At 46.6% G+C, this 13,241-nt stretch overlaps 1 protein-coding gene across 3 annotated transcripts in view; it reads left to right on the top strand.

The window, feature by feature from the left end:
* The window catches only part of TUBGCP3 (tubulin gamma complex component 3), a 72,608-nt gene that overhangs the window by 38,590 nt on the left and 20,777 nt on the right, over positions 1 to 13,241 (top strand). For all 3 annotated transcript variants that reach the window (XM_081815213.1, XM_081815215.1, XM_081815214.1), the window contains 5 exons: positions 3,053 to 3,163; positions 3,464 to 3,572; positions 6,499 to 6,688; positions 9,063 to 9,198; positions 9,862 to 9,930. In XM_081815213.1, coding sequence (XP_081671339.1) covers positions 3,053 to 3,163; positions 3,464 to 3,572; positions 6,499 to 6,688; positions 9,063 to 9,198; positions 9,862 to 9,930 — 615 coding nt within the window. The remainder of the gene's footprint in view (positions 1 to 3,052; positions 3,164 to 3,463; positions 3,573 to 6,498; positions 6,689 to 9,062; positions 9,199 to 9,861; positions 9,931 to 13,241) is intronic.

The following is a 13,241-nucleotide window of genomic DNA, read 5'->3' as shown; positions in this document are numbered from 1 at the left end:
TTAACATCATTAAAAATCTTGTTTCTTTAAATATTTATCCTTGGGAGTAGATTTCCCTGAACAGAAAAAAAAAATCTTTTTTGTTTGATTGCCTTGGAAAAGTGATATTACTGAGAAGTTTTTTTGTTTTTGTTTTTTTTTACTGGCACCCTATGTTCACTCATTGGTATGAATTACTCCGTTCTTTTGGACAATATTTTTTCTGATTTAAAAATATTTACTAATTAAAAATTTTTGAGCATATTAACAGAGAAAGTTTATTAGTAATCCCATCATGAACAGATGACCTGTTAATATTTTTTGTATATTTCTCTCTTTGTGTATCAGATACTGTGCATGCATGATATTTTGTAACCCTTTTTACTTTAATTTGAAGTAAATAATGAAAAAAAACTTTTCAACCTTCATTGAGTATATTTCTGAAGCATACTATTTTGCATTCCTGCTTAACCAAATAACGTTTTTTTTTTAATAATGAAAACTTCACGCCATTAAATTTTATTATTCTGTACCAAGACTTCATAAAGCATGATCTCTGAAACTCCTGAATGTCAGCACATAAAAGTGTATTTTGTGGATATATGCACTGTTTTTTTCCTGGGAAGAAGATCTGTGTTTTTTTTTTTTAAAGATTTATTTATTTATTTGAGAGAGCGAGAATGAGAGAGAGAGAGAGTACATGAGAGGGGGGAGGGTTAGAGGGAGAAGCAGGCTCCCCGCCGAGCAGGGAGCCCGACGCGGGACTCGATCCCGGGACTCCAGGATCATGACCCGAGCCGAAGGCAGTCGCTTAACCGACTGAGCCACCCAGGCGCCCGAAGATCTGTGTTTTTTTTCACCTGGTTCTCAGAACGGTTTGTGTTAGTTAAGAATGAACTTTAGTTTTAATGACTACATGATACTGTTTTATAATTTGTTATATATTCCCTTGTCTTTAGACAAGTAGTAGTATATTGGAAGTGTAATGTACTCTGACCAAAAATATCTTACTCTAGTAATGCAAGGATGCTATTTTATTCATAATTTTTTCATCTGTATTCACAAAGGAAACTGGCCTATACTTTCCATTTTGGGTATTATTTTTCTTTTAAAGATTTATTTATGAGAGCGAGAGAAGGGGCAGAGGGAGAAGGAGAGAATCCTCAAGCAGACTCCGTGCTGAGCCTAGAGCCCGACACGGGGCTCGATCTCAAGACCCCAAGATCATGACCTGAGCTGAAATTGAGTCAGCCACTTAACCAGGTGCCCATTTTGGGTATTACTTTTACAGGTTTTGCTAGTGTTATATGAGACCCATAAAATAAACTGAAGCATTCTGTATATTTTTCTGTGGTCCAGAATACTTTAACATAAGAATGTTGTTTTTTTTTAAGTTAAGTAGGCTCTGTGCCTTAGTGATAACATTTTACATTTCTGGTTTCAAGTTCTCTCTTCTTGGGTTAATTTTGGTTATTTATGTTTTGCTAGGAAATCATTAATTTTATATTGCTATATAATTACTGAAAGTATTTTTAAAGTTCTTTAAATACATTTCGTCTCTGTGGACACACTTCCCTTAGTGAGGGTTGTGTGTTGTTCACCTGGTTATTTGGAACTTGTGTCAGAATCACTGAAGAGGCACTTCAGATATGTTATGACTTAACTGGATTTTACAGTCCCGCTAGGGAGCCAAGTTGCCGTGCGTAACATGGCCCGTGCTGAGTCTCAAAGCCTCTACCTCCTAACTTAAGACACTACCAAGTACTGACATTGTGGTCCAAGTGCCATTTAAAAGGAACTGGGGCTCCTTGGAGGAGGGGCTGAGTCTAGGTCTGGGGGAGAAAGGGAGATGAGCCTAGAGCATCCAGAAGCAAAGAAGACACCTTGGCTCAGGTCTAAAGGACTTCGCAGCCAGCTTGAAGAGGCTCTCGTCATCCCAGAATGGGAACCCTGGAGTGCCAATAAGGATAACAAGTGTATGGGTTGGAACACAGATGCACTTAACTCCAGGTTCATGATGATGAAACACAAAGCCCACTGGTCACCATTGGAGGCTGGGAAATAAAGATGCTATCAAATACCTCCTCAGCCTCTCTTGATCTAGTCAGCTTTCCTCCCTTTTGATCTATTGATATAATTAATGACAGTGAGAGTTTCTGATGAGGTGTCCTAGTTCAGAGGAAAAGATGGTGCACCAGCTGACTGGCAAAATCTGGATGAGCAAGGATGAGAACATGGAACGTCCTGCTTGTGGGAGTGTCAGTGGACATGGCTATTTGGAAAGGAAGTCTGGCATGTCTATAAGAACTAAGATTTGCTTTGACTGAGCAGCTCTATCTGAAATCGAGTTTACAGAGATGAAAGCATGATTCTATTAGGACATCTAGCTGAAAAACGAGAGTGGCCTCGTTGTGGGAGCAGGTGAGCTGGAATCTAGCAATTTAGCTGGCTCTCAACACCCATGCCATTTCTGTTGTCAGAGGTCAGGCTGGTCAGTGGGGTCAGCGAAGGTGAAGAGCACAGTGGACAGCGGAGGAGCGTCTGAGCAGGGCTGGTTCTCGGGAAGGTCACTTCCTGCAGCGCTCTTGGTAGAGGGGTGCTGCCCACCTGTACGTCCAGGTCTCTCTGGAGCCCTCAGTCCAGGAGCGGAGTATGTTAGCTTTGGGCCCTCTGAGCTCCAGACTTGGGGGCTCTGCAAGAGAGAGCCTGTGGAGGGCTGCACACGGGCTGGGGGCGGGCAGCTCCCCTCTAGAGGCCTGCATGTTTTTACTGAGGGAGGAGAACTCCACCCTCTCACCCAGACCCTCGAGGTTACACAGCAGAGGGTTACCACTGATGCTCATCGTGAAGACTACATCTTCGGGAATTCTTCATTTAAAAAGTCTGGGACACATGTGATTCCATTTAGAGAGCGATGTATCCAAAATGCTTTTTAAGGCAAGTTTTGCCGTATAAAGGGCGAGTCTCCTGTATCTCGAGAGCTTTGCTCCCAGGAGGACTCCTTTGGTGTTGCCGTTAGCAGATAGTTTGCCGCGAGGGTCACTGTCTGATGTGGCTGTGTCTCTGCTCTCAGTTTTTTGTAGCCTCCGACCCGGCAGTGAAGACAGACCGTCTGTGGCAGGACAAATATACCTTGCGAAAATCCATGATCCCCTCCTTCATCACAATGGACCAATCCAGAAAGGCAAGGCCGGGAGACAGACTCGGGGCTTTGTAGCTGCCTGCATCATGTGACAGAACCAGTCTTCTTAAACACAGTGTTACTGCATTTTAGGATTAGGAGTGTATATGAATTGAATGCATTGACCTATTAATATGTGTTTGTTAATAATGTCTTTTCAGTTCCTAGAATTCACTTGATACTATGCCAGACATTCTTGTTCTTTAGTTTTTAATTAATAGTTTGTTGCGTATGAATACTTGTAGTAGTTGGATGATTGATCATTTTTATTTAAAGGTAACTCTAGGCTATTTTCCTTTTCAGGTCCTTTTGATAGGAAAATCAATAAATTTCTTGCACCAGGTTTGTCACGACCAGACGCCCACTACAAAGATGATAGCAGTGACCAAGTCTGCAGACTCGCCCCAGGACGGTACGAGCGTGATGGGGAGGTGGGGGGCTGCCTGTAAACATACTGCTTGGAGCCTTCTTCGTCCAGGAGGATTGACTGATTTTCTGAATTGTTATCCAAAATACCTTAATACATAGTGTGATGTGTGTGAAATATTACTATGCAAATTTTCAATTCCTTTTTTTTATGTGGAGTTAACAAGTATTGGAAGAGTAGCAGTTTTATACTTCGTAATTCCTCTTAGTAATTTATACTGCTATTTTTTTTAAATGCTATAGTGATGGTTTGCTGAGCTAAGAAAGGACAGATGTTGCTGATGGTGGCCGCAGCTACCCCAGAGGCTTATTCAGGGATCAGCAGGGATTGACAAGTGTATTCGGAGTGCTGTGTTAAATTGCCGCCTGCTCTAAACGTTGTCTGGTTCCCTCCTTTGCTGCTGTCCTCTTCCGTTTCCCCCATTGGCTGCCCACCCCCCCCCCCGCCCCAGTAGTTCCACAGCGGTTTGTGCGTGGCCGACTTAACGTGTACAGCTTTCTGGTCTTGGCTGTGTTTGCTGCTCACGTGCTCATTCTGACTCTGTGCGTGGGACAGCGTGGTAGGTGTAGGCAGGACGGTAGGAATGATTGTTCATGGTGGTGGCTGTGCCTTTCATGGAGAGAAACATGTACAGTAAAATGAAATCATGAATTATCAGCAGTAAAAGGAAGTGCCAGGTGAGACAGACAGATAAAGCTGTCAGTGTTTGGTACTGTAGGGTTGGTTGTAGGCGCTGGGTGTACGCTAGACCCAGGCCTTATTCACCTGGCATCACTAGACCTTTGTCCCCTGGGACTGTCCTCTCCTCCCCTCAGCCCTGCAGCCACCAGCTCACTCCTGCTCTGAGTTGGATGGCTTTGGATTCCACACAGAAGTGATACCAGCTGGTATTTCCCTTAGCATAATGTTCCCCAGGTCCGTCCGCGTTGCCACAGCGGAATTGCCTTCTTTTTAAAGGCTAAGTCATACTCCATTTTGTGCGTATCCCACATTTTCTTTAACCATTCGTCTCTCGGTGGATGCTTGGGCTGCTTCCGTATCTTGTGTATTATAAGTAATGATGCAATGAACATAGGGTGCACGTATCTTTTCAAATTAGTGTTTTCATTTTCTTTGCGTAAATACCCCGTAGTGGAATTACTGGATCATATGGTAGTTTTATTTTTAATTTTTTGAGGACACTCCAAAGCATTTTCCACAGTGACCGCACCGGTTTGCATTCTCACCAGCTGTGCCCAAGGGCTCCCCTTTTCTCTGCATCCTCGCCAACACCTGTTGTTCTTGTGTTTTTGATTCTGGCCATTCTGACAGGTGTGAGGTGCTGCCTCTCTGTGGTTTGATTTGCATTTCCCTGACGGTGAGTGGTGTTGAGGTTCTGCTCATGTGCCTTTTGGCCCAATTTGATTTTTAGTGTCTGAGAGGACTCACTGGAGGAGGTCTCCAGAGTGTACTGGAAGAGCTACACTGAAAATCCAGATGGAGGTCAGGGCCTGCTGTAGGGCTTTGGGAAGCGCCCATGCACCATGCTGGTTAAGGACAGGGCTCAGTGGCATCGAGGATGCTCCAGCTGTTGAGATCAGAGGCCTCTCCTCCCTGCCCCACGTGCTTCTAACACACACAACTCAGCCATACACGTTTTAGGAAGTGTAGACCCAGTTTAGTTCTTAGAGTAAGAGAGAGAGTGGTCCAAGAACAGATTTTTGGGAAGTACCTATGTTTAAGAGGTAGAACAAGGAAGAAGAGCCAGGAGAATTGTATTGACAGATTTTGACCTTTTCCTCGTGCCTAGAGAAGACCGCCAGCTCAGGGCATGGAGCTTGGTGCCCGTGCTCACGTGCGGGGGTCGCGGGGGATTGTGGCTGCTGATGAGGTACATGACTGTCCTTTCGGTTGCAGTGACCACCCTGTGCCCGCGGTCCCCCACGCTGCTGCAGTCTGCAGGACGAGGCTTTCTTTGTTGTTAGGCTAGTAGTACGGTTGGGAAGCTGAAAGACAGCAAACCTGGAAAGACTGCTAGGGACACAAAAGCAGGGGGAAAAAGTCGATTTTCTATTTCTTACATGTGAAAAATTTTGAATATTTGAAAGCATGACTAAAGAATAAAGAGTCCAGTTTTACAAACAAGAGCGTGGGAGAGGCCTAACCCATTAGGGAACAAGGAGTGTTGTGGGTATGGTGTCTCATTGGCCACGCTGGGCTCAAGCCGGTTAGGGTTCAACCTTTCCTCTGGAATGTAAATCCTCTGTCACTCCGCTGTGGTTCAGGAAAAATGTTTCTGGGGGGTAATATTTACATTTTTAAAACTACGTAGTTTAACAGAAGTATGCTCCCCACTCTGCACGGCCTCTTAAAATGTGGTCACGGTACCACTCACATGTCCACACGTCATGTCCTCACATTACTGCGTCATCGGACTCCACCTTGGTGGAGAGCAGCGTGCGCTTCCACACTCCGCACACCCACGGTAACGCGTGGTCTCACTCTTACAGCCAGGCTCGCAGTTGACAGAGCTCATTCTTACGCGTGCCGTCCTGTGTCTTCTCCAGCCCGCTTCCCAAAGTGTCTCGTAGGCGCAGTGTGACGCGCCCTGCACTGCACTGCTCACCAGCATGTTGGAGTGTGGTTTTGGGTTCGTCATATTGCAGAGGGTGACTTGACCTTGAGATCCAGCAAGTGCCAGACTGCTGTTGGGGCCCCTCTCCCAGGTCACGGCTGGCCACACGGCTGCACGTCTGTGTTCTGGGGCTGGGGGCTCACTCACCTTCCCGAGCACGCACCCGGCCAGTTGGGTCTGCCACCGAGGCCACTGGGGGGTTTTGGCAATGGCTTTTGTACATGGGAGCCTTTCGTTTTATCCTTATGAAAATACAAATTACGTACGTCTGTGTATTTCTCCTTTTGTTCTTTATAGCTGCAGATTTGTTCACAGACTTGGAGACTGCATTTCGGGGCAAAATTGACGCGGCTTACTTTGAGACCAGCAAGTACCTGCTGGACGTGCTGAACAAGAAGTACAGCTTGCTGGACCACATGCAGGCCGTCAGGCGGTACCTGCTTCTCGGCCAGGGCGACTTCATTCGGCATCTGATGGATTTGCTAAAGTAAGGGAGCCTTCGGGGCCCTTGGGCACACGGTCTTAAAGGAAGACTTGCTGAATTCTTGTAGAACATATTGGTAGGATGAAATTTGAGGAGACGAAGTTGTCCCTTTGTTTGTGCTCATTCTGTGCCTCGTTCCCAGAGGAGCCTGTGTGCCTGGGGAATGCCGTGGCACGACGGTCCAGGGTCCGAGGGGCGTGCAGGGGGATCACACTTAGCTCCAAAAAACCTATTGTTTCAGACTGAACTGTCTCCCATAGTTTTAGTTTAAGTTGTTTCGTGGGGAAAAAACTCCCATAAAACAAATATTATCACTCTTTTTGTTTTGTTCTGGGACATTTTTCATGGCATCTTCTCTTCTAGAACTAGCTGTGTGTCTTTCCCCTTCCCTCCCCTCTGTCCCAGAGCCTGTCCTGCTCCATCTAGACAGACAGACCCTCGGGATGCGGCCTGGGCTCCCAGCTGGCGCTGGCGAGCGAGCGCACCGAGTGTGGGTGGTTTTCACTCAGGTGTGGAAGAATGGAGATCGGGGTTGTTCGATATTCCCTTTAGAACACTTAAAAGAGTGCGTTGCCTTCCAGTCTTGGCTGTGCAATCATGCGGTGGTTTTAGTGGCCCGGCGCTCAGAATTCCTGAGGGAGCTGGTTGAGGCGGATCGCTGGACCCACTCGCGGAGTGGCTCTGTCCCTCTGGGGGGAGCCAGGGATGTGCGTTTCTCCTGAGGCCCCCACTTCAGACATGGGCCCCTGCGTCCCTCTTCTACCCAGAAGTCCCATCTTCAGTGTGAAAAGTAGCTAGTTTGGGGCGCACACAGTGATGACTGACCTACACGCTCGCGCTCATGGGTAACTGTGCGGTCAGCTTGAGCAGGGGTTGGTGATCTGCTTCGCTCCTGCACCCCGAGTAGGGAAGGGGCCTCTGGTGGACTCAGTCCTGATCGCAAGGTCAGTGCCTGCTGGCAGTGTGGGTGGGGATGAGTGTGTGAAGGGGAGGTGCCATCGGCCTAAATGGGGGTTCACGTGAGCGTGTGGAATGAGTGGTGCCTGGGGTGCAGGTGGAGGTTGGCCAGGTGGTTCTTTCAGTTCAAGGCAAAATGCAGAGGTCCGTGGTCACATTATGGATCTGATCACTTAGCTGACCTAACGTACTTGTCTTATGCTAGGTTTTTCTATTTAGAGCATCTCATAAGGCATGTTTCAGGTCTATGGTTCTAAGAGGGGGGAATGCCACTGATCTCTAGCCTCAGATGTGTGAGTGACGGTGCTGCAGTCCTTCATTTCTCTCTGCCCTGTGTTTTACTGCCGCGAGGGCTTGTAGCTGCGGAGCTCCAGTGCACACCTGGGAATGATTGGCAGGGGTTTCCCATCTTAGTGACAAATAGTTGAATACGTCACTGTGTAAATGTGAGGTGTACAGCGTGATGGCTTGATTTCCATCTATTCTGTGGTGGAGACCACGGTCGGCTCAGCTAATATCCCTTCTTCTCATATAGACACACAAAATGAAAAGAAAAACAGGAAACAAGGTTTTCTCCTTGTGATGAGAACTCCTAGGATTTGCTCTCTTACCAGCTGCCCTGTGTGTCACACGGGTTGTTGGCCACGTGGTACACTCCGTCCCTTACAACGGCAAGTGTATACCAGCTGACCCCCCCAACACACACACAACGGCCGTGCTCTTAACTTGGCCGGCTCTCAGCCATAGGAACGTTAGCTTCTTACTGAGAAACCCTGACATTAGTAACCCTGAAGAAGTGTTTGCTGATGATGCAGTCATTTTTAGCTGTTAGAATCATGACGTCCGTGTATCCGGCTGTTCTGATGTAATGAGGACCTCTCTTCCCATTGGACCTGTGCAGGAGATCACAGTAGTTCATGTCACTGTAGCCCAGACTTAAGTTGAAAGCTTTATTTTTAACATGTGTGGCACATGTAAGTATTTTCAAGTTAAGTGGAATCAAAATTAACTTTTTTGAAGATTTAAAGAACTGTTTTACTTGCCAAAATACTTGGTGAAATCCTATTGTCAGTTAATTTCGTAAAACTTTTTTTTTTAAAGATTTTATTTATTTATTAGAGAGAGAGGGAGCATGAGCACGGGGAGGGGCAGATGGAGACGCAGACTCCCTGCTGATCAGAGAGCCCGATGCGGGACTCGATCCCAGGACCCTGAGATCATGACCTGAGCCGAAGGCAGACGCCTCACCGACTGAGCCACCCAGGCGTCCCTAATTCTGTGAAACTTTTATTCCCATATTGTAGTGGTTTCTTTTGTCTTTTTGGTTTTTATAATTTGAACCCTTTTTATGATTTTGAGTTTTACAAAGCTCATTAAGGATTCAAGTAACATTTTCTTTAATTTTTAAAAATCTGTTAAGACCAGAACTTGTCCGTCCAGCTACGACTTTGTATCAGCACAACCTGACTGGAATCCTTGAAACCGCTGTCAGAGCCACCAACGCCCAGTTTGACAGCCCCGAGATCCTCAAGAGACTGGACGTGAGGCTCCTGGAGGTACCGTGGCCCTGCTCCTGCGTGGCAGTGAGCTTGCTCGAGTGCACGTAGTCTAGCCTGGCGGGAGGGGCGTTGTTGCTGCATGGCCCGATCGTCGATGAGCGCGCTGGGCGGGACCCTGGGCACAGAACCCGAGCACTCGCCACGGCGCCTGGCAGCGCACTGTGGAGTGGATCTTACTCCTGTTACTGGTAAGGTTGTAGGAGCCGCAGGGATGATATATAATGATAATGCCTATCAAAATAATAACATTTGTTGAAAATCGATGTGTTTCAGTTTGCTAGAAGATGGATTTTCTTTAGGGAATGAGCATCAGAAACACTGTACACTGTTTGCTTAGCTATGATGAAGGACCGTTGGCAGGGTCCGTTGGGTTTTAAAATGTTGAGTTTTAAAGGATTTGGGACATAGAAGACCGAGTTTCTGTTGTAAAAATATAGTGACTAATTTTAAACGGATTTTTTGGTACTCATTCCAAGTCTGCAGAGCGCCTCCTCAGTGGCTGTGGTTCCAATGCCGAAGGTACGGGAGTTGACAAAAAGATGCAGTTCTCATGTAGCTGACACTCAGAACTACTGAGCCTTTCTCTGGGGACTGGGCAGGTCCTTTGGCAGTAAGCGGGGTACTGGCCGGAAAGCCTGCAGTGCTTGTGTTTGTCCCCAGGTCTCTCCAGGTGACACCGGGTGGGACGTGTTCAGCCTGGACTACCACGTCGATGGGCCGATCGCAACGGTAAGGCCATGCTGGGTGATGGGACGCTGGCTGCAGCTCCTCACGTTGCTAGCTGTTGTGTTGTTTTAGGACTGGCCATCTTCTCCAGGAGCTTCTAGAGAAAGCCATCACTTGACATCTAGGATAGACCCACCGAATGAATACTGAAGCCAGAATCGTGTGTGTATTTTAGATGATCATTAATGAGTGCTGAAATGATCTATAATTTTAAGAATTCTTAAAAATACCCTTTGTTCCATCATAGGTTTCAGCAAGTACTTAATAATGAATTGCTGATTGTGCTCTGTTGTTCTTAGATCATAGCAAGTAATTTGGGGTGGTTTGAAAGGAACCGCAAAGTGTATTTCAGGAGAGTCACATTTTTGCTACTTCGATCAAATGTGATATTTAGCGTCATTTAAACTGTCGGGGAATAGCTGTACTGTTGTATGGAGTGCGTTTGCTGCGCTTAACGAACGTGCTGCTTCTTCCCAGCCGTCCCCACACGGGGGGGAGACTGACCATCGGCGTGTGTCTGCACTTAGCCTGCCCCTTCCCTCAGCGCTCACGCTTTTATTCAGACAGGAGCGAAGCCTCCTTCACAGGAAGCTTCTTTGGACTTACTCCAGTCGTTCTGTATCCGAAATATTGAAGGAGGACGTGCATTTCTTTTAATTACTGGGGAAAATACTCCGTTAAGGAGTGATATAATTCCTCCGGGACGAGTGCCACCCCCGTCCGGGTGCTTTCATGGGGCTGCCCTCCCGCTGCGCCCCCTGCAGGGTAATGGCAGCTCCCGGTGCACCTGCTTTTATACGCACGTCCTCACTGTTTAAACCTGACCAGGTCAAAGCCACCGTAGTGTAAATGCATAACTGCTCTTAAATTTAGTTTTTGTCATATCCAAATTAGTTTTTTCTCCTTTGATTTCTATCCTAAGTGGTTTTAAGTTCTTATTCCTTAAAATATTCTGTTCTCAGGCGCCTGGCTGGCTCAGTCGGTTAAGCGTCCAACTCTTGATTTCGGCTCAGGTCATGATCTCAGAGTCCTGAGTTCGAGCCCTGTGCTGGGCTCCATGCTAGGCATGGAGCCTACTTTAAAAAAAAAAAAAAAAATTCTCTACATGATTATTTAAATCAGGAACCTTCACATTATCTACTCTGTTACTGTTGAGTACACTGCATACTATTTTTTCGTAGTGTAAAATATACCATAGTAAAGGCAATCGTATTTTGTTATTTTGAAGGTAAGTGCCTTGAGTATTAGGTAAATTGAACACGGTCCATACACATAGTTACTGAATTATCTCACAGTGCTGCAGACCTTACTGGGCGTACACAGTAATGCGTGGCACATCTTGTGTGTGAACATTTGGTTATGCAGTGTATTTTTCAAATTTTAGATTTTTGAAAGCTCTAGTCAAAACAGTCAAGAACTTTATATCACAGATTTAAAGAACAGATTTAGGATTGATCCCTAGCTGTGGCTAGCAAGCGTTGACTTCCATGCCAGCCCCAGCAGGTGGAGGGCACCCCTGGGGGGCCCCTCTGGGAGGGGGAGCAGGGCCTTGGAACGCATCAGCAGGACGTGCTGGGGACATTGTGCGGGACGTGATGTCTTGCACATCTGGCCTTTGCTGTTCAGTCCTAGGGTTAGCCTATGTCCCGGCTTGTTATATTTTCAGCTACATGGGATATTTTATTGAAAGATCCACTTTGAGAGTCAAGTTTTGGAAGAAAATGGATTTTCTGCCTTTTCCCCGGTTTAATTTACTGTATTATCTCTATTCCCTTTATGTTCTCATTAATTGAGATTGTCATTTTTGTAGAGAATTTAATTATAATGAGAATATATATTAGTCACATAATTTTATCTTCTATAACATAGTATAATTTTAGTTTCTTACTAATTCTGTGAAGAAGGACATGGAGAGGGCGCCTGGGTGGCTCAGTCGGTTAAGCGACTGCCTTCGGCTCAGGTCATGATCCTGGAATTCCTGGATCGAGTCCCGCATCGGGCTCCCTGCTCGGCAGGGAGTCTGCTTCTCCCTCTGACCCTCCCCCCTCTCATGTGCTTGCTCTCTCTCATTCTCTCTCTCTCAAATAAGTAAATAAAATCTTTAAAAAAAAAAAGAAGGACATGGAGAGATTATCTCTAATCTTCTCACCTGGGTACTGGGTAGGATAAAATCCATGGGTTTCTGTCCTTGATCTTCAGGGTATTAGATGAGGTGTCAGGAGCTTATTTGATATTTTTCTGAACTTTATTCCACGCAGGCAGTGAACTGAAAGACCAAATATGTGGCAAAACTAAACGTGAATGAAGGGTGTTTTCCCCTGTATAAATACAGTGGGGTAGGAGTGTTTTCTCTGAAACAGTTACTGTTTTTAAAGAATTGGATTAAACTGGATGTTTGTAAATTTGGGGCACATTAAATGTGCTCTGGAAGCCTGGCACTGAAGGATCCCTTGAGATGGCATTTGTGTAGCAGATTTCTTTAATTCACTTGTAAGTGGTTTCATCGCATCACCTTTATTTCTGTGATTGCATAAACAATAGTGTGGGCAGCACAGCGAAATAGATAATCCCCGAAACATTCATAGTTGATTCCAGAGTCCATTCAAAGCAGTTCCTAACCACTCCCATTTAGACATGCCATCGTGAGTTAGTAATTGGCACCTGCCAAATACTGGCACAGGAAGGCCTGCAGGAGAATAGACAGGTAGTCCTTCTAACACGTGAGCAGTGCTGAGAATATACAAAAGAAGAAGACGGGGCACAGCAGTATACTGCGAAGTGCTCAAATTGCAAGGGTCCAGTGATAAATGTCCTGTCTGCAGAAGGGGCCGGGGAAAGGCTTGTGGCCTTTGTCCTTGAGGGCCAGGCGGGGTCTGGGCTGGAGGAGAGTGTGGGCTAGCTAGGGCATAAGGGGTGCAAGGGGGTGATGTGAGGGAAGGCCCCAGGGTGAAGGGCCATGCTCCTGGAGGCCCAGAGCTGCTGGGCGGGCTGTTTCCAGTTGTTTGTGCTGCAAGGGGAGCGCTGGGCACACGGGAGACGCATCCCTTGCTCAGGGCATCTAGGAAAGGGCAAACGTGTGCCCACATCTGTTCTGCACACACACAGGAGTGTCAGAAACATGTTTGCATGGGACAGACGGACACTAGAAGATTCTCTGTGGTTCACCTGACGTGCGTATTTAACTGGCCCCCATAGGAGAGAGGTGGGCGTGGAAGGAAGGCCTCGTCCCACCCCTGCCCACAGGGCTCATCCTCCCGGGACGGGACACTGCTGGCCATTTGCAGTGAAATGGCTTCAAGAGCAAAACATACATA

Source organism: Leptonychotes weddellii, chromosome 3 (assembly GCF_054177405.1).
Source record: "Leptonychotes weddellii isolate Sample4059 chromosome 3, ASM5417740v2, whole genome shotgun sequence".
In the NCBI taxonomy this organism is placed as follows: domain Eukaryota; kingdom Metazoa; phylum Chordata; class Mammalia; order Carnivora; family Phocidae; genus Leptonychotes; species Leptonychotes weddellii.
The sequence above is the reverse complement of the archived record's forward strand: the minus strand, read 5'-3'. Positions and strand labels throughout refer to the sequence as shown.